The following is a 26,832-nucleotide window of genomic DNA, read 5'->3' as shown; positions in this document are numbered from 1 at the left end:
CCTGGTCCTGCCCAAACAAAACCCCTACATACTGTGGGAGGAGATAAGGTCCCCATAGTGCACAGGGGGAAGTGGCTGGGGAAGGTGGTACGGATTGCTCCTCCCATGGGAAAAGGCAAACCCATTTGTGGGATTGTCTTTGCTCAAGGACCTGGCTGTACTTGGTGTGTAATGTGGAAGGATGGGGAGACCCAGTATGTGCCTCAAGGAGATTTAACCTTGGGGGAAAAATAATCTGTGATGTGAGTTGTATGTTGTAGGAAGTAATGTAGCAGGCATGACCTGAACTGACGAAGAGTGAGTTTCGCAAGGAACCAGATGGATGCAACGATGACCCAAACCAAGCCTGTGTTGGTGCCCAACAATCAAACATACTGCTTCTCCTGTCCTGAACACCCATCTTGACAGATGGGGCCCAAGTCATAGCCTGTTTGTGAACATCTGGAAGAGTGAAAGAAGCCCATGGAATAGGAGAATAATATCTCTCTGTTAAAGGACAGGGGATAGTAGTTAATGAGAATGTATAAATCTGTATGTTGGGTATAAAGATGGTTTAAGTATGTAGTTTAAGTCATAAGTGTTGGTAAGAAGGGATTTCAGTAATGAGAATTAAATACGATGGGATGGTTAGAAGATAGATATATATATGTGTATTAAATTATATGGGACCTGAGCATGACACAAATGGTATGGAATAAGGTGTGGAGATTGTATTGGGTCTGGCTGAGATGGAGTTAATTTTCCCCACAGCAGCCCTCATAGTGCTGTGCTCTGTATTGGTAGCTAGAAAGGTGTCGATAAGACACCAGTGTTTTGGCTACTGCTGAGCAGTGCTGGCACAGCATCAAGGCTGTCTCTCCAACATTCCCCCCTCACCATTAGGCTGGCGGCAGGCAAGATCTTGGGAGGGGACAGAGCCAGAACAGCTGACCCAAACTGACCAAAGGGATATTCCATACCATATGACATCTGCTCAGCAATAAAAGCTAGGAGAAGGAGGAGGAAGGAGGGGGCGTTCGTTATTTATGTTTGTCTTCTGAAGCAACCACTATGCATACTGAAGCCCTGCTTCCCGGGAAGTGGCCAGACATTGCCTGCTGATGGGAAGTAGAGAATAAAATCTTTTGGTTTTCTTTGCTTTCGCGCGTGACCTTTGCTTTTGCTTTGTTAAACTGTCCTTATCTCGACCCATGAGCCTTTTGTCATATTTTCTCTCCCCTGTTCAGCTGAGGAGGGGGAGTGGTAGAGCAGCTTTGGCAGGCACCTGGCATCCAGCCAGGGTCAGCCCACCACACTGTTATATAGCTATAACACACAGAAAAAAAAAGTATAGCTTAGGGGAGGGATTTTCAAAAGTGGTCCTTGTTGCTTTGAATTGTAGTCACACGGGGTGGCACAAGGCATGGCTAGATCTTGCCCACGGCACATGGGACATTGTGTCTGAGCCGCATGGTAGCAGATTTCAAGTTACGCTCGTGCAATGTGTTCGGGGGCTGCCTGTGAGGCAGGTGGCAGGCAGGCAGGACGAGAAGTACATCAGTGTGTTGTAACTGCTCCGGAGGCTGCTCTCGTACTGCAGGACAGGAGTAGCTGCTATGCCAGGCCAACCGTGAAAGCTCTTGAAAATCCCTCTTTATGCCACTGTATTACAGAGGCTCTCCTTCAGTGGGATGGAGTTACTGCTAGGCCCGTTGTATGTCCCACTCTCGGTTGATTTTCAGGCCTTTGGGTAAGGATCTGTTCTTAGCACAGAAGCGGTGTGTTGTCTGTCACTTCCTTGTTCTTCATACAATGGTTTTTATGTAGGCCTGAATCCAGGGAAGGAGAATATCCAGCTCATGGATGGCCTTGTAGATTCCCTTTTCTCCAAGCTGTCAAGAAGATAAAAACATTACAAAAGAAACCACCCACGGCCCTTGAACAGTGCAGCTGGGAGCCAGCACCTCCTGCTCTTACCTTAAGAAACGTTTTCTTTAATTTTTTGACTGCAGAAGTTAACCTTGTGGATGGAGCACATGGAAGCTGAAGGGATGAGAAGAAACCAAAAGAGCTTGTTGCAGCAAAGATGCTGATGTAAAGACAGAGTGGTGAGGAAGAGTCCAACCCACGGTGTGGCACCATAGGACTACTGGTGAAATGTGTGAACTCAGCATTGTTTCAGCATCTCCTGTTACTACGAATGTGTTATTTTACCTGTGTGCTTCCTGGCAAGTTGAGTTCACAGCACAAAAAATTGTAATAGGAGTACCACTAAGTCTTCTTATTAAACACTTTCTATTTATCTCACGGATCTTTACATCAGTTGCAGTTACAGCTTTTGTACAGTGCATCCTAGCTCTGAGATTCAAGGCCCTTTAACTTTGAACCTTGAGAGGAGGCGAGGCTAAGGGCCAAAGACCTTTGCAAAGTACAGGGGGCAATTTCGCTCATTTTTGCAAACCCTTCAAATATGCTTATAAAGTTAATTTATGCTTCCCCCTATTTTCCTGCCCATTCCTCCACTGCCTGGCTAATTACACGCTAATCCTGCAGCCTTTTGTCAAGCTAAGTTTTCCATTAAGATCCCTGGGAGTTTTGCCAGCAAGACCCTCCCCAGCTAGCTCCAGGCATCCCACCCAAATCAGTCAAGAATGTCTTACTTGCAAGTTCTGGCGTCCCTCTACCCCCACCGTGATATCAGAGACAGAGGACTGCATTATCACTGCAAGATTTGAGTTGGAAGCTGGTTTTCGGAAGGAAAGAGGCAATCAGGTCACCCTACAGGACCCAAAGGCTGCAGCCTGGGTTATAAGCCAGCCAGCCTGGGCATGGCTGACAGCGTCAGCCGGTCGGTGCTCCGTCCCGGAGGGCCGCTGGGAGCGGGAACACCGGGGAGCCCCCCGCTCGGGAGTCCCAGTGGTGGGGGGGGCCGCGCTCCCGCCACGCACCCAGTGCCCCCCAGGGCACCCCGCCGGGCTCGGCCCTGTCCTCACCACCCGGCTCTGGTGGACCAGTGCTGGCGGGCCAAAACTGGTCCGGCTGGGTTTTTTTGGACCTGGCTGGCTGAGCTTTTTGAGCAGCGGCGCTTGCTGACTCCCCAGCTCTCCGGGCTTACCAAGGGGAAGAATCATTGTTTCAGGGAAAAAATGGGAAAATCTGATGTTTTCCAAGCTACGAACAAGGACAACATGTTTGAAAAGGAAAAAGGCGAAGGTCCTTAACTCATGTGAAAAGAGATGACTCCGCTGAAATGGATGGTTAGTCCCTCTTTCTACCCCACACAGAGTACTTCAGAGCACAAACATTTTCAAGTTACCTTTGGTGCTTCTTAAAGTCACCTCGCAGGATGAAAGTGTGAATAAAAGCAACTCTAATTTGTAAACCTTTAAAGATCTTCTAACTAGGGCAGTTCTTTCTGACTTGGGGCTTTTTTTTTTTTTTTTTTTTTTTTTTAAGGTCAGCTTGTGCGATGCAGTTTTCCACAGAAACCATTCGGTAGCAGAACTGACCTTAAATGACTATGCTGGCTTGAGTGGTAATACACATAACAAACTCTGTTCTTCCTGCATAAAGAGCAAGTAAACAAATGAGCAAGCAAGTAAGCTTGTTCATTGCGAGCGATGCTGCAATCTCTGTTCAAGGTCTACAAGCTCTGCCTACAATGATAGAGCAATGATTAAAAATCCTGGAGTGAATGTATTGCCTTTCTGCACTCCACTCAAATACGAGAAATGACTTCCATAATCTGCTACTGATGTGGGAACGTAAATCCAACCTCAGAAGCAACTTCATACTGTTCTCGGCAGTGTTGCCGACTACGGCGCATGAGCAAGTAAATAGGTCAGTGGTGCTGCAGGTGGATGCTCCCAGTATCCAAGGAAAAATGTCTGTTCCCTTAACTGTGCAGTCATACTCTAAATGAAAGAGCTTGATTTCACTGCAGAAAAGGGATTCAGAGATTTTAGAACCTATGTATTTTTGAAAAACAGGACTCGGGCTCCTAAATCATTGGAAAATACTAATGTTTCCTTGTTTGGACAAAACCAAGAACTAGCAGGGTGAGAATCATAATAATAATATAGTGCAAAGTCTTTGGAAGTGGTTTGGAGACAAATATTGTTAGGATTTTTAAATATCATGCATGCCTCTAGCTGGCCGAATTAGAGCCTGAGTTTACGAAAGCATATAGGGTGGGTATGTATATGAAGGTATCGCTGTATAAAGATATTTTGTATATTGTATAAAGAACTTTATCCTTGAAAGGTAACAAATTCATTACATAAGTATGTTGCCATGGTGGAAATCCCTTCTGATAAACATCTTATAACTCAACTAGATAATAAAAATTAAAGAGCTTATGTAGATGGATGAATGAGTTTGCTAATATATTGAGGAATAATATGATGGAGAAATCCCAAACCTGGTATTAGCAAAGGATCCATTACTTTCATTCTGTTCACAGTTTCTATTATTCTTTCACATGGTTTTGTGTTGTTGGCTTTGAATTAATACAAATACTTTAAAAAATGTTAGTTTCCAGAAAGGAGATGTCTTCTAGAAAATAATGACAAGTCGTCATTTCTCAAAGAGCTATTGTTTTTCTACTACCAGAGGAAGTCTTTTCTCTCCTACCAGTATTTTTTAAGATCCAGAAATGTAAATCGTTATGTTTAGACTTGGGTTGGGTAAAACACTGGCACTAATTATGAAAAAGAATGTAGGAGCTTTGAGAAATCTGCAGCATTTTGTCTGCATACAGCACAGAAGCAAATGTATTACTAAGTTATATAGCAAGCTCCAGTCACTGACGGTATTTCAGAATAACTGATACTCTGAATTCAGTCACAGTTGACAGTCTGAACTCCTCAGTGTGTACTGGCACTTGTACAGGGTGTAACTTCTTTTCCAGACAAGAATTAAATCTCTGTAAAGTATATTGTAGCATACAATATCTGGAATTTTGACAGACACAGATAACCACAGCAGTGTGTTGAATGCTGTGAATAATGACTGCTAATTGCAACTGTTTAGCATGGTTTTAAATGCAGGACCTGAAAGCTGATGGAGTTTTCTCCCATTGAGATTTGAATCTTTCTACATTATACAGATATTCCAGTTGTATTCTGAGCTGTTACTCTGCAAAGAGATCTGAAGCTGGTTATTTTTGCATTGCAAATATTTGTGTGCCTGTAGAACCAATGTCCTTTTCTTTCGTGCTACAATACAATTCAGACTAGACAAAGATTTAATTCATTAACATTTCATTGACTTCTCATCCTGCCCTCACTTTTTAAAATTACTATAGACATTTGCCTGGATATCCTTGGCTATATTTCACCCTAAGTCACGCTCCACTTTTTGGGACACTGTGACTTGTGAGGACTGCAGGTTTAGGGGAGGAAAAAAAATAGCCATAAGACATAAAGTTTTAAGGCACACCCTGTTGTTATTCATCTACCCTTGAAAATAAGACAAGAAGAGAAATGACCCACAAGTGACAGTATTGTCTTAGCATCATAGTATGTTAGTATGCATATTTGCGTGGGCAAAAGTGTGCTTTAACTGCTGTCCTGTTGTTATTTACAGGGTGGGATGATGACACGGTGTTGGTAAAAGTGCCTCTTCCCTGGGACACCTGGATCCACTCTAGGGACATTTTGCCAGTGGGCAGCATCACTCCCTGACAACCTGCTCCGACTGTGGGCATAGCTGACACATGGAAACTGCTCCAATGTGCTTCATAATTGCAGTCTCTGCTTACTCATGAGACACCACCAGCTCTTTCAAAATTCAGTACGGAGGAGCAGAGATGACATGTGAGTAAAGATTACACACGTCCAGTGGGTACGCTGTTGAAGAAGGAAAGCATAACCAGTGTTACACCGTGGAAACTTGAGAAGCCGCATTTCTCCCTGTGATTACCCTATCTCTTTGCAGCTTTGGTGCTGAGAGGGCAGCACAAGGCAACATCAGCAGCAGGGAAGTGGCTTGTCTCCATGGTATCTCCACCACCTTGCCCGCTCCCCACAAGCTCACTCTGGGAGGAAATGAGCAGTGTTAAACTTCCCCGGCCCCAGCGGGGAAGCCCTCGGGAAGTTGGGTCCTCTGTGAAGTGGGGCAACTGTGACTCTGAATCACCTTCTCTATCTATCTGCTGAAAAACTGAGATGGAGCCCTTCCCTAGCCTTTCAGCTGGACAAAGTTAATTTGGCTCTCAAGAATATACTCACACAGGCATTCATGTTCGCTTGCAGGACCTGGAAGGCACTAGTAACGTACAACTTGTCACTTCCTACTCCAAGATGACTGAAAACATTTTTCACATAAAAGGAGAGGAGCTGATCTCGAACACGGCAGTTTGTCTGAAAACAAAGCAGGTAAAGAGTTGCCAAATGAAAACCTCGCAAGTCAACTTCGGCCTAAAACTTCAGCCTCATAAAAATATGCATGTTTAGAAAGCATACAATCAATAAAAACATCGTCATGAATTTTAGTATCCCATTGGATTGCTTCCTTTCTTTTTAAACAGCTGAATGTAACCCTATGGTTTCTGAAGGAAAGGCAGGAGGATGCTGTGCTGGCAGCCAAAGGATTATTGATAAGACCAACCATGAACAGAAGTGACAGCAACAAATCTATTTAACACACAAAGAATAAATGGAAGATAAACTGGGGAGTTGAGTCAGACCATCGTGGCCAAATTGTAGGAGTTATTGTGGGTGTCATTGTTTCATTCCTCCATGTCAGTGTCCCATAGCATTCGGGATGCTGTAGGGCATCCCGCCCGTCCCCAACTGCTGCACCAGAAGAGACCAGTCATCCTGTACACCCTGTGTCATATCTGCCTGGCCTGTGGGATCTCTTGAATACCCAAAGGTATTTCAAATGGCTCTATGCCTATTTTTAGGCAATGGAACCAAGAATCAGGTGTGAAGTTCCTGCCAGGACGGTAATGCAGCTGCAGATTAAGCCTCCCAAATGCAGGTGTCCATGTGTAGGTCCCACAGGCAAGCGAGGAGCCTTCACTCCCAAGGTAAATCAGTGAGATCCACGGGAGTTCAAAGGCCAGCAGGTCTCTACTTAAGGATAAACTGACTCAGTTGGCCCTGCTGACTAGATCTCTGCATTAAGGAAGCTAAAATATCTCACACGCTTGTAGTCACTTACAAATAGGCACCCCAATTTTAGTGCCTCACTCCCATGCTGAATCGCACTGGGGAACTCCGATGTCCCTCTTCCAGTGCACCTGCAGAGGGCAAAGCCCAAAGCAGCTCCTTGAGTGTCCCGGCTGCTCTGCAGCAACCCTGGGCTATCCGTGGTACCGCACACCCTCAGCAGAAGGTGCCTCAGCTGCCGGGACGGTGGCTGTGGCCCTGGCACTCGTGTGAATGAGCTGGTGGCTGAAAGCATTGCTGGGGAGGATCGCACGCAGCCAGGTGCTCACAGGAGGAGCAAGTGCTACCACAACCACACTCCTCCCCGACACGGCAAACACTCTCACTCCAACTCCCCTGGCAGAGCACCACTGCAACCACCTAGAGACAAGTGCCTCCAGCCAGGCTTTCCAATTCCACCTCTTTCTCCCCGTACCACGCTCAACTCTCCCCTCGTGTCCCAGGGGAATATCCCTTTCTATGGGGCAGAGATAACACTCTTCCTCTAAGTGGAGGACTTCATTAAACGTATGGCTTTCATAAATATAATGCCCTTCCCAATTAAACACAAGTGATTTTTGTGTTGGCTGTCATTCCTTTTGATCATGCATTCCTGTCTCTACTGACCAAAGGAAAATCAAAGTAAGAAAATGGAAAACCAGTAGTATAAATCTTACCATAAACAGCATTTTTGTTGTCTTTTTAAGCAGTCTTGTGTTCTTGATGAGATCCTTCTGTAAAATATGATGTGCTAGTATTAATTAACCTAAGCAGAGGAAGGGAGACGGAGTTTTAAGTCCGGTTTGTACAAAACTTAGTAGTAATAATAATCATCATCATCATCTTATTTAGATGTAGGAAGAGGACTCAGCAAATCTGTGTTCCAATCCCAGCCTAGCTACAAACTTCTTCCATGGCAAACTCCTTGGCAAACTCATCCCACCTCTCTATGCATCTTCTTTTTTCCCATCTTTACAAAAGGAGTAGCGGCATTACCCTCTCTCTCAGGACTGTAGAGATCATTCGGCTTATTAAAGCTTCCAGGTGCTCAGTAATGAAGGTGGTAAAGAAGCATCCATAAATAAAATAAACTTCTCAACTAGTGGGATCAACTTACAGGAACAGATGATTTTAAACTAGTTGCCTTGATATACAGGTTCTCTGTCACTTGGGAGAGGAGTCCTTTTCGGCAGGTATGCTTTCCTGTAGGTGACTTTTTGCCTTCCACAGTGAAAAGACAAAGCAGAACTAAAAAACGCCCAGATCTGAAAATAGAATATACTTTCATCTTCGCTCCCAAATCTTCGTGCCTCTACAGTCACAGCAGCATATGTGATACAGCAGGACTGGTTAGATGACAGAGGTTAACCTAATTTGTTAACCCTCAAAGCAGCTTCTGCACTGAGATGCTCACGTAGATAACCTATTGCTCGTGTGCTGGCTGATCAGTATTGTTGCTGTGCTTTTTTATACATCTTGCTCCACTTTCAACAAATTTGACCACAATCATCTGTGACGTTTTTCTAAATGATATCTCCATATTTACTGGCAGCAGGGTCAAGGTTTCCAAGAAAGAAGAACTTCCCTCTCATGTGAGAAGTCTTTCATTTAAGTGGTGGTCAAGTGAGGAAAAAGTAGTTGAGCTGGTTAGTTTGGTTTCGTAACAAAGTATACCAAATGTGTGAAATTTTTTTTGATTTTTCCACAAAACCTTATGGCAGCACTTTACTGAAAGGTAAGGGCTCGGAGAGAAAAAAATCTTTGCTACTTTACCCTAAGAAGCATTAGAAAATCAGTTATCTGTAAGGAAGTTGGACTGCAATGCCTTTAAAACTTCACTGTCCAGTCTTTGAGAAGTGTTTTGTTTCAAGGGTACAGCAGCTAGTAGCAAAGGAGTTTGCTGCCTATTTTAATGTCTGTAATTAGTCTTTTGCCAGGGCAGGATTTGCCCCAGTAGAAGCAGCAGGCTGTTTAGTGTGAAAGAGAGGGCTCCAGGGAGGGTTCTGTTCAAGGACCAGGCATGGCTGGCTACCAGGTTGCCTCATGAGCCCGCTAAGAGCTATGGGCACTGGGAAATAATAGGTAGCAGCATACCCACTACAGATGTGGTAGAAGTGAAACCATAGAGTCAGATGGTCACTTTTTCACAGAGTTGCTCAAACAGAGATCGGGCAGTCTATGTCTCTGGCCTGTTTCTGAGACAGTCAGATGCTGAGGGTTTCTCAGGTACCACTCCAGACACGTAAGGAACATCACACTAAGGATAGACTTGGAAATGCTGAAGCGACACCAGCAATGTGAGGCTGTTAAGCCAAGGAAGGATGTAAGTAAGTCAAATGTCAAGACCCCTGGGACTGTCTGAGGTATATGCAAGAAGAGGGAGAAAGCAGGTTTTGGTCCCGCATAGCAATACTTCAGCCTACAGTGATACCATTTTTGTTGGAAGTAAAAGCAAGCTCTTGAAATGTTCGCCCAGGAGAGAGTTTTTTTACTCCTTTGATGTTTCAAGAGAACACAGAAGGGCTTTAACAGATCAGAGAAAACTATTTAAACTACAGCTAATACCACTCAAAGGGACCTTGAGTTGCCAGAGCCAGCGGCAGAGCTGTATGCCTCTCTATGGCATCACCGGCGCCCGTGTGCCAGGGGCATGAGATGGCTTTGGGAGGATGACACGTGAGATGAGCTGGATAATAAAGTCACCCAGTCTTGATCCCACTGGCCATTTACACAAACAAACATGCGTGCAACCTCCAGGTCAAGCTGGACTCACATCCAGCTTCAAGGATCCCACCTGTAAGAGTTCTGGAAAATACATTTTACCACAGGACCATCCACACATCCCAGTAGCTTCTCCAGCACTGAAGTGCTGATGGGGTCTAGGGACAAAGAGGACCAACAAGGGGAGGAGAGCTTAGACTTTTGGGAAGTGGAGATGATAGAGACCCGAGGCCCTGTGTGCATTTTAGTGCTCATTTGAAGTGTGATCTGTGCTTAAACTCTCCAAATGCTGTCAGGCTTGCCAGATGAGGTGCACGAAACATCAGAGTACAAGGTATGTGGACAGCAGATTAGCCACTTACTCCCAGTTTGTTCCTAGAAGAGGATCTCGGGTGATAGCAAGTGTAGAGTCAGAATGCAAAACTGCCTTGGATTCCCCAAGGTGTGGTACTCCCTGCTCAACAGTTTTCCTCTAAATGGAGTAAATGGGTCATGTAGCCAGTCTGTAATGGCTTTTCACAAGAAAATCAATAATTTTCAACACCTATGAAACTTCTGATGTTGCTGGAAAACCCTTGAGCCCACAAGTTTCATTTTGTCTGTTCTGCGAGCTCCTATCACCATGCTTAGAGGGCTGTAGCAGTGACACTGTTGCATTGGGCTCTAGAGACCTCTGCACATGAATCAGCAAACATCTTACTGAATTGGCTAATTTTTCAACTGAGTGGTGTAAAAGGGTGCAGATGGATGCAGATGCATGGTGACTGTATTTAAAAATAAATAAATAAATAAAAAGGAAATAGGGCTTTCCTATCTTTCCTGTCATAGAAGGATGGTGGGTACAATTTAATACTCAATCCTGTAAAATCGGTTACACTTCCACCTTTTCTGATATGCTGATTTAATTACTAGTCAGAGAATAGCTAATATTCTTTAACTTTCTCATCTGTTACTTGTTCAGAACAAAGATGGTCTTTTGTTTTGGGGTCTCGTGTAGCGCTTTGTACACTGGATTTCAGTGCCACTTTGGCACTCAGACATAATTATGGTATAAAAAAGATAGAATACCAAAGAACCAGTATTACTCAATATTTTAAAGATATATGACGCAGAGGAAGAAACGAATTCAGGGACTCCAGCCCTTTTAGCAATGAAGACAGAAAAGATCTGCAAAGCTTTGTACGGGCAGTGGAATTGATATATCCAGAGCCAGTCTGAGGACAACAACAAAAGACACCACCAAGCATGTTGACTACCAGAGCTAGGCTGGGAACCACAGGAATTCAAGGAGCCTGCCTCAAAGAAAATGGGGTCTCTCCATATGGAAAATTTTAGATGTACAATATCAATGAATACTTAAGGAACAATACAATGCTGATAACACATGCAAAGTGCATATGTTACATTAATACAAAATGTGTAAAGTTTATGATCATGAGAATGAAAGAGAAAGAAAATAGCTAAGAAAAAAGAATAAGAAAAACTAACAGAGTAGCCAACTTATTAGAGAAGAAAGTCTTGCCTCATTTACCCTGGCTAGGGACTAAGTTTCAAAGAAGGCTGTGTGTGCCCTATGCTCCACATAAGTGCATGAGACCACCAGCCTGAAGAAGATATTTTCTTCACTGTCTTATTGTGAACCATGGAATTGTCTTGATCTATATGAGTTCAGTAGATATCATTAATATTAAATTCTCTTAATCTATGTAGAACAAACAGATACATCTACCACTGCTGCAAAGTTCCGTTAGTCTATTTAAGGTAACAAACATATCTACTGGTTGTTTTGCAGCTTAATTGGCTTTCTGATCTCCATCCATAAAAAGCCTCATCTAGTTTCTTAATTCTGAATCTTCTCACCTTTCACATTTTCTCTTTATTTTATTTCCTGTTAGCGTAACTAGAACTAAATTAGTCGTGTACTTCCTATAAACGTTACTCATATTAGCTTAGCTGCTGCTAATGTTATGCTGTCTCTTAAGACTATTCTCTACTATTTCTTTTGTTCCCTTATCCTGTTTAATTCACTTTGGTCTTCTGAAAAGTAGTAGGTCTACATGAAGAACTGCAGTATTTGTGCTCAGAAATGTGATTTGATGAGTAGCAATGAAGTCTAGTGAGATTTTCCAAAAACCAAGGGTGACAGTACTACAGTAGGATATAAAAAATTGAGATACCCTAGTGCCTCCGTTGGAGAGAGAAGTTTGGAGCGGAGCAGCTCCTAGCATCCAAAACTGATTCTGCAATTTTCTGAACATGGTTGTAATGAACATAGGCACATAGGTAAGCACAAAATACCCACTAGTGTTTAGACACTGTCTCTTGTAACTTTCTATTATTATAATAGGAACCTTTGGAGCTGCTATAGATTTTGTACAATTACTGAACAATTATGAGCCAATTTTTCAGACACGGGTACCTAAATTACCCATGCAAACTCAGCACATAGGCACCCGACGATTCATTGCCATCAGCTTCAATAGTCATAAAAGGCAGGGGAACAACAGAATAGCATGAACAGATGGTACTAGCAGCTCCTGCTTAAATGTTGTGCATACACTGCTCTGGTTAGGAAAAAACCCTATATAACTGAAATTGGGACAGTGTCAAGAAGGCTAAAAATATTGTATGCCTAGGTTTGGATGTCAGTCTGGTGCCTTTCTCATCCCTAAACACGAAATCACTACATTTGTTCCCATGACACATCCACCCGGTGCCTGTCCAGGTGCTCCTCAACTGCCTTTGTTGAGGAGAAACAAAGGTTGATGTTGGAAGGGACCTCTGGAGGTCATCTTGTTCAACCCTCCTGCTCAAGCAGGGCCACCTAGAGCCAGTTGCTCAGGGTTGCGTCCAGTCAGGTTTTTAATGTCTCCAGAGATGGGACTCCACAACTTCTCTGGGCAACCTGTGCCAATGTTTGGTCACTCTCACAGTAAAAAGACTCTTATTGCGTTCAGATGGAATTTCATGCATTTTAATTTGTTCCTGTTGCCTCTTGTCCTGTCACTGGGCACCACTGAGAGGAGCCTGGCTCTCTTCTTTATTGCCCCCCTCAGGTATTTATACACATTGATAAGATCTCCCTGACCCTTCTCTTCTGTGGGCTGAACAGTCCCAACTCTCGCTGCCTCTCCTCATATGAAAGATGCTCCAGTCCCTCAATTATCTCTGCGGTCCTCCACCACCAGGGCCACATATCCACCACACCCAGAATTTTTTCACTCTGTGCCTTAGACAAACTTCATAAAAATTTGAAGGCATTAAGTAAAGCAGAAATCAGACTCAAACCTAGACGAAGAAGACAAACCAACCAACCAAAAAAAAAACCCAAACCCAATTACATTTCCTCTGGGCATTTGCATCTCTGCACTTTATGAGTAACATCTTTTGTGTAAGCCTCAAAGGTGAATTGCTATAAAACATACTGTTAATCTGCTCTCATCTTCAAGAAACATCACAGACTGGTCCTAGTGGTGGATCGCCCTGCGCTACTGGCCTGGTTCTGTGTTTCAGTTTGGTGACAGATGGCCGACAATTGTCTGTCAAGCTAGTTTTACTTCGGACATCTGATAGGAAGGTCTCAGCACATTCAGTGTTTTCAGAGACAGATTACAGAGTATATTCAGGGTCCAGTTTGAAATCACCAAGGTACTAAAACTAAAATTTTGCCTCTGTGCACAGAAAATAGACAACAGTTTAAATTTTCAAAGCAGTAGTAATTTTTATGGCCAACGATTAACTGCTTTGAAAGAATGCTCAGCACTCCCTGAATATCTCAAGATGCCTTTCAGATGTCTCCAGCTGGGTAATTAAAAATCAGTAATCACTTCATGGCTAGGAAAGGAGCTGAATTTGACATAAAACCTTTATGTATATAGCCTTTACTAGTCACATTCTTGTAGTCTTGTATTTGAGAAAAGAGATTATGAAAGAAAGAGATATGAAAAAGTGTTCGAGCATGTTCACATCGTTCCCATCAACTAGTCAAGTTAACTCACGTAATGACAGTGATTCAGTCCCCAAACTTTTTAGAAAACATTCATCTGCTACCACGAAACTCACACTAGGAAATCACTGTACGGTGGTATTACTGCAGAGTGTACAGATGTGCTCGGCAATAACAGACAGCTCAGCTTGCCTACGTAGGCAAGCGGCTATTCCAAACTCTTGGTTTTCTCTTGCGACATAGAGGAGTGTTCAAGAGTCTGTGACCTGCTTTTTCTTGTAATTTCATCATGGCTTTATAAAAAAGGTTATACTGAAATTATGAAAGGAAAAAGCAAACCAGATGGAAACCTGGGCCCGCTTCTGGGGGAGGAGGATGCCCACAGCTGCTAGGCTGGTAGAAGTGGGTCATTTTGTATGGCACCACTCTTACACTGAAAAGGTTCTCTCTCCTACCTTTTTGCACCATTTTTCAGTTTTGTCTCTCCCCTTAATTTTTTTTAGCATTCTTGCCTGCTTCTCTTTTCAAATTTAATTTTTAAAGGTTTTTCCCCTCTGTTCTCTTAACCCAGGACATCCCTGAGCATCTTGGTATTGCTAACACAGGGTGCCCGTACAGCTCTATAAGTAACATCAACTGGGAGCTGGGCTAAATGATTGTGAAGCTGCAGAAACTACAGCCTCCATTCTGGAAAGATTTCTTGGTGTTGGAAAAGAACATTATTTAAGACATGAATTGAGCAGACTGCTCAGAGGCGGCTGTGTCCTGTGAGAAAAAAATTTTGAAATGTAGTTTAAAATAGTAATGAAATAGAATTTCTGGACAATATTCAGAAACTACAGTGATAAGTTAGGACATACAGAGGTATAAGTAACCTAACCAGACACTGGTGAACAATACTGGCATTTAGTCTTTCAGCTGGCATGGCCATGTTAACGGCAGGCAGCAAAACAAACTACATTAAGAAAAATCATTATAGTTGATCTTTATCAGCAAGAATAGTCTTTCATTTAAAAAAAAAAAAAAAACCAAACAACTGTGTAGGAAATGTTTGCTTGCAGTGTATTTCCATAGTTGGGCTGACTGCCGCAGAATGGCTGTGACCTTGATTCTCCAACAGTAGTATCAGAGAATAAAAGTGAGGGAATCAACAGTGCAGTAGGCAACAAGATGATGTTCCAGAGCATTTTTCCATTGGAGGTGCCATTCTCCCTCCGGCGAACTTAAACCTATTGGTAATAAAGGTGCTTCCCTCAGTTACATTTCCCTTGGAAGTAGTCCTCAAGCCCTAAGAAGTCTGTGACCTTCAGTCAGAGATTGCTGCCATCTCCCCAGCTTTTGTTCAACAACCCCTTCATGTCTCCGGACTTTGCTTCCCACTGTGTGTCTGCCTTCTTTGTGAAGTGGTGCTTTCAATGAATCTCATCAGTAGGGGCATTTTTTGTGGAAAATTTACTGATTTAATTATTAGATATGATCACATCTGGCACTTTTTTGCTAGAGAAGATATAGGAGCCAAATAATAAATTACTCATGAGAGGTTCATTTTCCAAAGCATGTGAAATCCTGTGGCACAGCCCACATAAATGAGCACTAGAGAACTACCTGAGGGTGGAGTAAAATCTGGGTTTCTTGTTGGCAGTATTTAGAAAAAAGAGATTGTGTTGTAAAGACTCCTAAAAGTTATAGAAAAATAAAATATCACAAAATATAAGTAGCACTTAGAAAGAAAGAACAGATGCCACATGTCAAAATATGCATTGAGATTTTCACTTCAGATCAGGGAAATTTTGAGGGTTTTTTCCAATTAAAACGATGGGGAAACTTTGTGTTACCATCTAAAAGATAGCATTGTTTATTGCAATTAATGTAATTAAATCTAATTCAGCAGATATTAATGATGATAGTGGTTAGATCTAGAAATCAAGGAGATAATAATGAAGTTCACATTTCCTATATTATTTGTAATTTATTTTAGAAACTTAGGAAAAAGTAAAATACTGGTTATATCTAACTTTGGATAGCTTGCTTGTCTGAAGTTTCACTCTTTAGCCTATTTTTAGGCTTTACTCTTTACTCAGTCTGTAGCACAATACGTAAAAACATGCACAATGTTTTAAATTATGGAAGAGATGTTTTAACAAACACCTTCTTTAAGAGCTTCTTAAACAAATCAGAAATATTCCATCTCTTAATATTTGTAGATTTAGTAAAGTTTTTAGGGAATCCTTACGTGCAAAATTATGATTAGAGATCTGAGCATTGACTTTACAAACTCCCATACATCTGATTAATTTTGTAACTGTGACAGAAGTTTAAATCATCTGATATGCTTGTAGGAATGAAGTGAAACTAATTAGAAAGTTGTTGATATTCTCCATATGAAAATAGCTACTTTTCATTTTTTAAAATGTGGACCAATAGTTTCCAGCGAACAACCAATGAAAACTTTTTTTTTTTTTTACAATTTAATATCAGTACTGGGCTTTCCAGTTTTTGAGTTTCCAGGAGAAAATCAATACTTACGTAGCAAAGCAGCAAAAATATTAATATCTTCACAAAACCCATTTTCTACCAGCAGGAAAAAAAAAAAATCCAATGGAAAAAGGCTTCCAGTCTTAATCAAGTTTGCAGAGCTACCATTTGCTACAAAAAAAGGAAAAAAAATTCCTTTGCCATCATTCTTCTCGTTATTTGTATTTGTTACATCAGCAGAAAGAGGTTAAATCTATACTCCTCTGTATGGGCTGGGAAAATCACATGGCAGCCTTGATTTTAATGACTTTTTTCCCATCTCTAATAAAAACATTCAGTACTTGTACCCATTTGGGAAGAAGGTTTTATCAGTCTCACTGCAAACTTTAGTGGATTTTGATCCAATACCAGGCACCAAATAAGCTCTTCAGGGGTTGTAAAATGTTTCCTCACATTTCCACATTTAGATTAGATTATTTGAAAGCAAATTTTTCCACATGAGAATTCCTTTCCTTGGGAAGGAGCATTTTTCTAGCAGATTTCCCTTCATTCAGCTTAGCAGTTCCATAAAAAACAGATTTGTTGCCTTGATATTCAGCCAATCTGTTTCAAAACTTGTAGGCAAGCCCTGAAAAGTATCCCAGGTCTGAAATGTTTGCCCAAACCTCTGAACATACTGAGGTTTATTTTTACTAATCCGTCACTTCTGAACAGCAAACATTTTATTTATCATATACCCCTGTAACCACACAGCAAAGATCAGGAGATAATTTATCAATCTGCAACCTCTCTCTTGTCTCGGTTCTGATAATGAGGTTACAGCATAAACCTAATCCTCCCAGCCAAAACTTCATACTGCAGCTCTAAGAAATTCTCTGTTTTACTTTTCAGAAGTGTAGAAAAGATGAGTTGTTCCCTTCTTCCTATTTTCAGAGAAACCTCACATGTTCGTCTCACCTAAAACACAGTCTTTATTATTTATTCATTTCCAGTGTCACTGGATTACCCATAAACTGAAGTTCATAACTGCAAGTTGTGTAAAAAGTACCAATGGAAAACAGTTAAGAAATGAAAAACGAAATCTAAATTTACATTCTTACTGCCAAAAGGTTTCCAAAGTAAAATGGCATAGACAAAGCCGCTTGTTTCTGGTTCTTTCTCTTGCCAGTAGCTTGACCCATGAGCAACATAACACCCTGAAGTCCACGCCTGGGATTTGTCACGCCCAACCATAGACCACTGGAGGTTGGATGTCTGCATCTGTGCTCATCACCCGGGGCTGATGGAGGGGACCGGGCCCTCAGAGGACACCTCCCCTCATCTGCCTAACATCCTTGCTGATGATGGAGCTGCAGACAGGCTCTGCAAGGGCCTGTGGGCAGCACCTCAGACTTCACTAGCTAGTTTTCTGTCACCAAAGCTAGGGCAGATGACTCATACAAGGCTATTATCAAAATGAGGAAAATTTGTGGTATTTTACCAATTTGCAGGATCAGAGTCTTGGTCATGGATTTGTTTTGTGTTCCCAGCCACTGCCCAGAAGTCCTTCTCATGTAACAACTGAATCATTGGCAGGTTGAAAAATGAGAGCATGATGCCAAGGTTGAGCAGCTCCCTGTTTTGGAGGCTTCAACCTCACATGTCAAGTTAAACCAGACATTTCATGTGCAAGTAACTGTCTTGCATTTTCTGAGACACACATGGATCCCGCCAAACCAAGATGCGTTCCTAAATTTAATGGAACCTCTGTTACATGCAGGAGCAATGATCACTGTGTTGAAGTTGACATGTTAATGCCTACAAAATAATCATACTGTTCGCCAAATGCTGTGCTTGACAAACAAGTATTCTCCATTTTTTAGTTGCCAGAGTAAAAATGAGCATCAGAGTTTATAAGCCCTAAATCTGGAATTATCTACCTAAAATCTCAGTTATCCAATTTTTTTTGTGATAAAATATGAAAAAAAGGGAGAGAATCTGAATTTTCTTCTCCTATTCGAGACTGGCAGGAGTCACATTATAAAGGATAACTGCTAAAGGAGAAAGGTTGGTCAAACCAGAAATTTTAAAGACATGTTTGATAAGAAATATTAACCTAAGACAAAGCCTGGATAGTTTTAGACCAACAAAAAAAAAGGTCACTGCAATGACAAGCAATGTCTAATCTTTATTTTGGAACCTCTGCTTCCCAAATAAGTGTCAATACATTGGACTTTCTGGAACAAGTATTTCATCAGAGCAGTCCAATTCATCACTTCCATCTTCACATCTGTGTTGACATCTTTCGTCTTTTCTTTGTAATATAATTAACTTGATACACGCACAAACTACAAGCCTGATCTTATACAATTTGAAGTCAATAGGAGTTTTCTTTCTGTCTTCTGTGGAGCAGGACCAGATACATGACAAGCTAATCCATTCGGGAGCTTTTACATGTCAAGGCCTAATGCGAAAGACAAATCAGAAAGTCAGTCTTCACGATTGCATAGCTTTTAGACTTTACCACAGATACATGATTGCACCATTCCTTTCACAGTTTAATGAACGTCATCACCACTCCTTAAAAATGCTGCAGGAGTCAGAAGCGACCCTCTTTTGGAAAACCATAGGACAAAATAAACTTGAAAGTAGTGCAATTTTGCAGTTTTTGGAAAACAGTATCATTTTGCATTCAGTCATTTGAAACTAGGACTACAATTTCCATTGAAGAACCTTACTGGTTCTTGCAGAAACACCCTTACAACAGTTTCAAGTCAGCTAGTCAAAGACACATTTTTCAGTCTGTTTTTTTAAAATATTTCAATTCATGTTGCCCTGAGCAAAACAGAAAATGTTCTTATTTTAGAAGATTTGCCCTTTCTCTTTATTCCATCCTAGAGAAGAAAAATGGCCTGATCTTGGAAATATTTAATGCTGTGCTTTAATCCTTCATACTCAAAAAATGTTTACATTTGGGTCTCATGAGTTAATTTGCTGAAGATAAATGGACAGTTCTTTGCAAAATAATTTTTTTTTTTCATTTCTCCTTAGAGGAGGAAAGAGGTAGGAATATCTTCTTTTCTAAACCATTCATCAGTGAATTCCAGATTAAATTATAGCAATTGATACCTGTGAATTTGGCCAGGGATTTGGAATTTAATGGTTAAACAGAGAGAGTGATTTCCTGGCCTTCAGAAGAAATCTTTTCACTTACATAGTTGTTTAACACTTTTGCTAGTAGTGAAATTCATACAGTTCATCTGATAAGGTCTGCAGCTGCGTGTTAACCAAGAAAAAGGTGTTACAAATAGATAAGAAGCATGTGTAGCCCCAGAAATGCCATCAGCTTTAGCATCGTTTCTATTTTGTAATTTACCTCACCCACATAAGACTTCCTAACAAATTCTTGAACAGTACAGAATCCTGGTCTGGATCCCCTGAGAGGTTGCATTACTTTCTATCCTAAATATGTTATTTTATGTAACATATCACCGGGTAGTGGCCTGCCAAAAATACCCTGGGTCCCACAGAACTGCATTGTATGTTTTCCTTCTTTCCATGGTCATTACCTTCTTCCTGGCAGCATCATTCATAAGCCTGAGATTGACTGTAATGCCTCTGCCAATCCTGCTTCACATTAGCAGGCCAGTTCTGCTCCAGATTACACCAATTGTTTTACAAGCATCCATTGGGTACTGATGATGGCTGTGACTGAAAAGGTTATCAGGCATTTACTGCTGTTCAATGCAGTCCATCCCTTCTTCAAAGCAGTTAATTGTTTAGCTAATTGTGCTTTAAAACACAGAGTGACATAATCACATGCCGCTGCTTTACCATTAGGATAGCTTCAGCTCTTTGCATTGTCTAGAATATACTTCCAGCAGCAATTTGGAAATATCAACCCTCTATTATTCTAGGTCACTTAAGGAGTATATATTCAGACATTGAATACGTAAATCTCTCAACTGAGTAACACTCCATGCAAAGTATTTAAGAGACATTTCTTAAACTGCCACCAATACTTACTCAGCAGGATGTGGAAACTTCTATTCGTACTTTGCGTTCCTCTCTCTTCACAATATGAAGTTTCAGAGGTAGTTTAAACGTTTTATAATTATCTATGTAGCAAAAAAAGTGCCTGTTCTGGTCACCTAATGTAAGCAAAGGGGAGGAAGAGCCAACGAAACACAAATTTGGCAGTAGGCGGCTCTGTCGGGTCCTCCAGCCTCTACAATGGAGGTGTCCTCGATGAAGGATGTGGAGCAGGTGCCTTCCCTAACAGTGCTAGGTCCAGGACCTCTGGGAATTACAAATAGTCCATGACTTGGAGGCGGGGTGAGGAAAGGAAAATAGGGCAACGGAAATTAGAATTACGTGAACAACGGAGTTTCTCTTTGGTGACCCAACCGAAAAATTAAACCAAAAAAATTCATTTTGGGTCAGCCCAAAGCACTTGTCCAACTCAAAATGAAACAGCTCGTTTTGCTTTCAAATCTCTTTTCAACCTTTGGAAGAAAATGTACTTAAAATTCTAAACCAAAACACTATTTTGAAGTGTAAAACTGAAATATTTTATTTAGAAAATGTCAGAATGAAACATTTCAGCATGATTTTCCTTTTTTGAGCTGTAACAATTGACTGAATTGAAACCCAGCTTGCTTGACTGAAACTACATCTTTCTTTTGGTCAGTGATTGTTTGTGCCAGACATTTCCCCTGGTTGTAAGGGAAATCTCCTCTGACTTCTACTTCCTTTGTCTGTTCAAAACCGACTATCACTCGCCATCCTTCACACACCCACAAGTCACACATGCCCTGCAATAAAACCTATGAAGGAAATTCTGCAGAATTTGCTGTGTGGCATTTCCAGGGCTCCAGCTCATGAGGTTTCCATGCTAGAGTCTTCCAGCTGGTGGTTTTCAGGGTTGGAGAAGTTAATAAACAGTTGACTTTTGTTTTTACACTTTTGTGGACAAATGGGTTTTCATCTGGGTTTAGCCCCAGTGTGGAAAGCTTGAGAGATCGATTTGACATTTCTAGGTAGGATAGCTCAACAAGGACAATGTGGAAGAGGCCTAAAGGAAGCAGAAGAAAGAAATAAGTTAATTATCCATTTGTGAAGAGATGGTATCAATGAGGAGCAGCATGTGTGGTTCATGGTTTGGTCTCTATTTATAATCAAGGAAGAAAACAGGTACTTTAGGGCAAATTCCTGTTATTCTGTCCAACAGCACAATCTTTGTAAACCTCTAATGTAAATGAGATGAATGACGCCTGGATAATTCCTATTGACTGTAAGGGGAGCCGAGTGTAGCTTGGAGATAGACTGTCTGTCAAAGGTCAGTGAGATGAACTCCCCATTTGGTGCTTAACTTCCCTCCCTTTGCTGTCAGCTGTCGCAAGTTCGAGTGATAAGAGAAAGGATGTTGGCCAACAGCTCTTGACAACATCATCACTTATCCCACAAGAAAGAAAATAAATATCCTACTGAATATAGCAAAAGGTTAAACGCCTAACACTGTAATGTGGTACCAAATCCTGGCTGGCTGTCACTGTTGGGTCACTTCTGCCTTGACAATGAACAGGCATGTAATTCATACGTTGTGAGAAGCAAATGAGAGTGTGGAGCAAAGTAAACAATGCTGATATTGCATCTAGTTTGACAGGTAACAGGCATCTATCAGCCAGACGGATTGTATGCCAGTCTAGTATGTGAGTACCCACAAGAAAGTGTTATAATTTCAGTTCACATAAACCTTGTTCAAATTAGGTATCGATGGATGCTTTTATCTCGAAATCACTCTGGCTCAGAAGCAACATGGGATAGTTTAATCCCACTTCAATGCCGTCTAACTTCAACAGCTGATGTAAGACATGTTGAGACTAACTATTTTTGGATTGACTTTAATTTCTCTTTGAATTTAGTTGATGAAGCTACCAAGGTAGATCAAGGTAGATTTCCTGCTAACATTTTTCCCATATTACAGTATCTATTCATGAGGTGTCTTCTAGATATCCTTTTAGCAAGCATTTTTGCATTTGTATGTCCCTGATATGCTACATTTACAAAACTTCACCCTGTTCACCTGCACTGCCACCCTGAGTCCTTTATTTGAGATGTAGACAGGATGCCTGTTGCCCTGATGAATGAATGATAAAGCCTTGCTCAAGGAGTTTTCACCCGTTGCTGACAATCTGCTATTACATATTTCCTCTGGTTTTCTCACTATTTGGATGCTTTTCACCTCTTCAACCTTGGTCCAGCCACCAATGTCCCTGGCTGCACTAGAGCAACTCCTCTGTCTTTACCCAGGGGATATTGCTGAAGAACATGATAATAATGGATTAAACTGCTCTTCAGTGACTTGGGTTTTTTTTCTGTCTGGGATTTTGTGTTGAGAGTAGGCACCAGGCACTTCTCTTCTGAAGTACTCTCAAATCCCTGATGCTGCAGAACAACATTTGTGCTCAGCGTGCCTATGGGGCAGTGAGAACACAGTGCCCTGAGTTTTCAGTAGCAACTGCTGCCTCACTGTTTGTCTCCATCTCATCTGACCCAGGAGGGACAGTTTGGGACTTTTCACCAGCAGCTATTCAAGACAGGGTCTTGTCTATGGGCGTACTGAGGCAGAATCAATGAACCAAACCAATGACTCTCAGGAGTGATGCTATTTTTCCCACCACCCCCCACAAGAAAGGCTGACCCACACGCTCCCTGCTAAGCCCTGGCCTATGTGTGCTGGTTTTGGCTGGGATAGAGTTAATTTTCTTCATAGTAGCTAGTATGGGGCTGTGTTTTGGATTTGTGCTGAAAACAGTGTTGATGATAATTCAGGGATGTTTTAGTTACTGCTGAGCAGTGCTTACACAGAGTCAAGGCCTTTTCTGCTTCTCACCCCACCCCACCAGCGAGGAGGCTGGGGGTGCACAAGAAGTTGGGAGGGGACACAGCCGGGACAGCTGACCCCAACTGACCAAAGGGATATTCCAGACCATAGGACGTCATGCTCAGCATATAAAGCTGGGGGAAGAAGAAGGAAGGGGGGGATGTTCGGAGTGGTGGCTTTTGTCTTCCCAAGTAACCGTTACGCCTGATGGAGCCCTGCTTTCCTGGAGATGGCTGAACACCTGCCTGCCAATGGGAAGTGGTGAATGAATTCCTTGTTTTGCTTTGTTTGCGTGCGTGGCTTTTGCTTTACTTATTAAACTGTCTTTATCTCAACCCACGAGTTTTCTCACTTTTACCCTTCTGATTCTCTCCCCCATCCCACTGTGGGGGGAGTGAGCGAGCAGCTGTGTGGTGCTTAGTTGTTGGCTGGGGATAAACCATGACACTGTGATAAGTTGAAATTGCAGCCTTATGGTGAAGAAGCATGTCCCCAGACCAAGCTTGCATCCTTTCTGGATACAAGAATACAGCCACTGGCCCAGCAGCCCCACAGGCACAATATGTGTCATCTCCCTCGCATATGAGTAAAAGAGAAAAGCTCTGTAAATGGCAATATTTGAGGACCAAAATATTTATTATAATAAATTAAAGAGTAAGCATTTATAAAACAATCCATCTGCATATAAATACCACACAGCAGTTTTAATTTCATTGTTCACTTAAAACCCTTTGGTACAGCTTCATAAATACATTTTCTTGGATAGTTTTCAATTAAGCTATATAAATAGAAGTACTGTATAATTATTACTTTAAAATAAGTTACCATTAAATATGAATCACAAAAATTATTTCTGAATTAGTCTGAAATACCAACTTTTCAGGTAAAGGTCAGAAGGGGGCAACATATGCAAGAGAGATTTCCAAGTAAAAGGCTCAAATCATCCTGGCTACGTATCACTGCGTACCTTGACCAAAGCTGATTCATAGGTGTCAAATCTCAGCATATAAAATACAGAAACTGTTGCCTTATTCCTATGGACCTGAGGAGGACAGCAGCGTGCCTTTGAAAATAACTAATGCCCTGTGTTGAAATGGAGCTGCAAACACTGTCCTGGAGTTTTCATTTTCAAAGAAGGCAGCAATATGCATCCTGTCTCTGCCCACTTAGTTTGCTATTTTTGGCACAAATGAAAAATACACTACATCGGGGGGTGGGGTGTGGGGGGGTGTGGTCCGCAATAGTTAATCGATTTGAGTTATAGCAAGAGTTTTTCGGAGACATCTCTTCAAGCCTGATCTGAAGTTCTTTCAGTTTTTCTTCTTGTTCCCTCCCTTCTTTGGGGCATCAGTACAGGCATTTTCTACATAGTCAAACAGTAAATCCAGTTCTCCAATGGCTTTAGTCTTTCCATTCTCTCCCAACTAGAAAAGAGCAGAATGTAAGTTTTAGCATGTCATTATTTCTCAGAAAATTGAAATTAGGCTTTTCACAAAAACTGAATCGAGAACTTACTCTCTTCATTCTCTCAAGTAGTTCTATTAGAGTCATTATACCATAAGATATAAACTAGCTCATTCAAATCTAGTCTAGCATATACAGTTACCTGCAACCTGACTTCTGAAGGTTTAAATTACCATAACATGTGCAGAGAGTTAACAGGACAAGTGAAGGAGGGCTGGAAGTGGAAACATCACTAATCCCCTCTTTAATGCCCCTGCAGGCTTCACCTCCTAAATAATCTCCAGAGTTTGTTTTATAATTAGGTCAGCCTTAATCCAACTAAATGACTGGGGTTTGGAACTGCTCTTTTTAAGTGTTGGTAAAAAATGTACCTGTTTCATTTTGCTCTTCATTTCTTCCAGGTTCTTTTCAATGTGCTCTCTGTGTCCTGAGCATTTCTAAAAAAAGAAAACACCCAGACATAACATTGGCAGCTGTGTGCAACAATATGGTTTTTTTTTCTTTTTAACACCTTTCTGTCAAGCTCAAGTTTGATATCTTTGTTCTGAGGTTTCCTTTCATATCACTGCCTTTTGCCGCTGCTCGCAGCATTGTGAGATCCAGGAGCAGTGACAAGATTCACAACTCAGAGAAGGGCAAGAAACCTAATGCTACTCACACATCTGCTCAGCTCCGAGGTCAGGGATGCCAAGAACTGTGCCACCTCCTCAGCGTACGGGTACTGGTCCTTGACCTTAGTGAGGAGGACATCTTGCACTACAATCTCCACAATCCTCTTCATCATGTAGCAGCGGTTGTTCTCCTATGTATGCAAGTAAGAGGTCACGTTAAATCATGGCAAGAGATCAACAAGTGCTGCAGAAGGATGCAAAGAGCAGCCTCCTGGTGTAAGGCTTACCTTGACGTTAACATAGAGCTGCTGCCCAATGAGCCTGTTGTCGGTGTCCTGGTCCGAGACCCTGGCCTAAGAGGAAAAAAAGGAACTGTCAGGTGGGGATGGGAACTTTACCTAAAAATTAATAATAAACCCTAAGGTTTTCATCAATAATAGTGCAGGTGAAATGAGGGAATGGACACCATAGACGGTCTGTTACAGGTAGATAAGCGTGGACATTGTGTCTGTTTCTCCCCTTAACTGTGTGAGATTCAAGGTCAGTATCACTGGAAAATAAATAAGCAGAAGTCTGAATTCCTGTCCCCCTCTTAAACGTCAGATGTGGTAGTGGTTATCATGACTAAACCAGATGCCGCAGGTGGCCGACCTCACGGTGGACCGCAGCGCTGCTGGGAGGTGCTGCAGCACTCAATGGCGTACACCGGTGGGACCCAGCCATTGTAAGAGCAGCCAAGAAACCTGCCCAAGCAGAGCACTGTAAGATGCCTGAGGAGCTGCCTGGCCATGGCTGGAGTCACGGGCAGGCCCAGCTCCAAATGGACGGGGCAAACAGAGAAATTTAAGCTCATGCTTCACAGTTGTCCCAGTCTAGCAGCAGCTGCCCGAGAGAAGGAGCTGTGCTGTGCCAGGGGCTGCCTTTCCCTTGGGGAGCCGGAGGAGGAGAGGCAGCAGCTTCCCCTGGCTACACAACCAGCGGGCAACAGACCCACTCCACACACCCAAGCTCTGCCTTACTGCAAATGCACGTTTTTTCTGGAGAAAGGCATGAAAAAGGGAGAGGGATGCTGAAGGCGAGAAGCCAAGGGCACTGGCAGAGGAGGAGGTCCTCAGATCCTGCCATGAAGGACAAGGAGGTTACTGTACCATTTTAGCCAAGGTGTAGGTGCGATTCCTGATGTAGGGCTGCTGGAAGTTGATCTTCCTGAGCTTGCAGGCATGATGGGCAGTAGAAGCCACCCCTGCCCCTTTCGGAGGCAGAGGGCTGGTGAGAAGAAGAGGGAGACAGCAACAGCAGCAGCAGAAGACCCATCCTGAGAAGCTCTTGGTCAAGGTCTGCAGGTAGGCCATGGCTCACGATCCAAAGTCGTCCGTCCCAGCAGGTTGCAGCTACAGCACTCAGCACTGATGAGAGAGAGCAGTGTTAGCATCAGGGAGAGTGGGCAAGGCAAAGTGAGAGAGGCACAAAGGCTGCAAGCCTTACCTTTGCTGTGATTCTTGATGTGCTCTGCAGGAGGTGAGGTGCACCTTATATAGGGCCACCAACATCTCTCTCAGCTTTTTTTTTTTTTCGGGTACTGGTGGTGAAATAAAAATGACATCAGCAAGTCTCTTA

At 42.3% G+C, this 26,832-nt stretch overlaps 2 protein-coding genes across 2 annotated transcripts; both read right to left on the bottom strand.

The window, feature by feature from the left end:
* Positions 1-1,784: 1,784 nt before the first annotated feature.
* On the bottom strand, positions 1,785-8,421 carry IL26 (interleukin 26). Its single transcript, XM_050890793.1, has 5 exons — positions 8,251-8,421; positions 7,811-7,867; positions 6,210-6,341; positions 1,957-2,022; positions 1,785-1,871 (listed from the first exon to the last, which is right to left on the bottom strand). Exons 1-5 carry the CDS (start codon positions 8,419-8,421, stop codon positions 1,785-1,787), a joined length of 513 nt encoding a protein of 170 aa, XP_050746750.1.
* Positions 8,422-24,450: 16,029 nt separating this feature from the next.
* On the bottom strand, positions 24,451-26,567 carry IL22 (interleukin 22). Its single transcript, XM_050915308.1, has 5 exons — positions 26,364-26,567; positions 25,503-25,568; positions 25,263-25,406; positions 24,976-25,041; positions 24,451-24,564 (listed from the first exon to the last, which is right to left on the bottom strand). The coding sequence occupies exons 1-5, from the start codon at positions 26,565-26,567 to the stop codon at positions 24,451-24,453; spliced, it is 594 nt and encodes a 197-aa protein (XP_050771265.1).
* Between the last annotated feature and the right edge of the window lie 265 nt (positions 26,568-26,832).

Source organism: Gymnogyps californianus, chromosome 1, assembly GCF_018139145.2.
Source record: "Gymnogyps californianus isolate 813 chromosome 1, ASM1813914v2, whole genome shotgun sequence".
Lineage (NCBI taxonomy): Eukaryota > Metazoa > Chordata > Aves > Accipitriformes > Cathartidae > Gymnogyps > Gymnogyps californianus.
The sequence above is the reverse complement of the archived record's forward strand: the minus strand, read 5'-3'. Positions and strand labels throughout refer to the sequence as shown.

What these genes read in the sequence shown, in the direction of transcription:
- IL26 (XM_050890793.1), bottom strand. Translation starts at nt 8,421, where the DNA reads ATGAAAGTATATTCTATTTTCAGATCTGGGCGTTTTTTAGTTCTGCTT. An exon ending in AAGCGAACATGAATGCCTGT is followed by an intron (nt 2,023 to 6,209) that starts GTGAGTATATTC and finishes TCATCCCTTCAG; the next exon opens with CTTCCATGTGCTCCATCCAC. An exon ending in TAAAGAAAACGTTTCTTAAG is followed by an intron (nt 1,872 to 1,956) that starts GTAAGAGCAGGA and finishes TCTTCTTGACAG; the next exon opens with CTTGGAGAAAAGGGAATCTA.
- IL22 (XM_050915308.1), bottom strand. Translation starts at nt 26,567, where the DNA reads ATGGCCTACCTGCAGACCTTGACCAAGAGCTTCTCAGGATGGGTCTTC. An exon ending in AGCTCTATGTTAACGTCAAG is followed by an intron (nt 25,407 to 25,502) that starts GTAAGCCTTACA and finishes TTGCATACATAG; the next exon opens with GAGAACAACCGCTGCTACAT. An exon ending in CCTCGGAGCTGAGCAGATGT is followed by an intron (nt 25,042 to 25,262) that starts GTGAGTAGCATT and finishes TTCTTTTTTTAG; the next exon opens with AAATGCTCAGGACACAGAGA.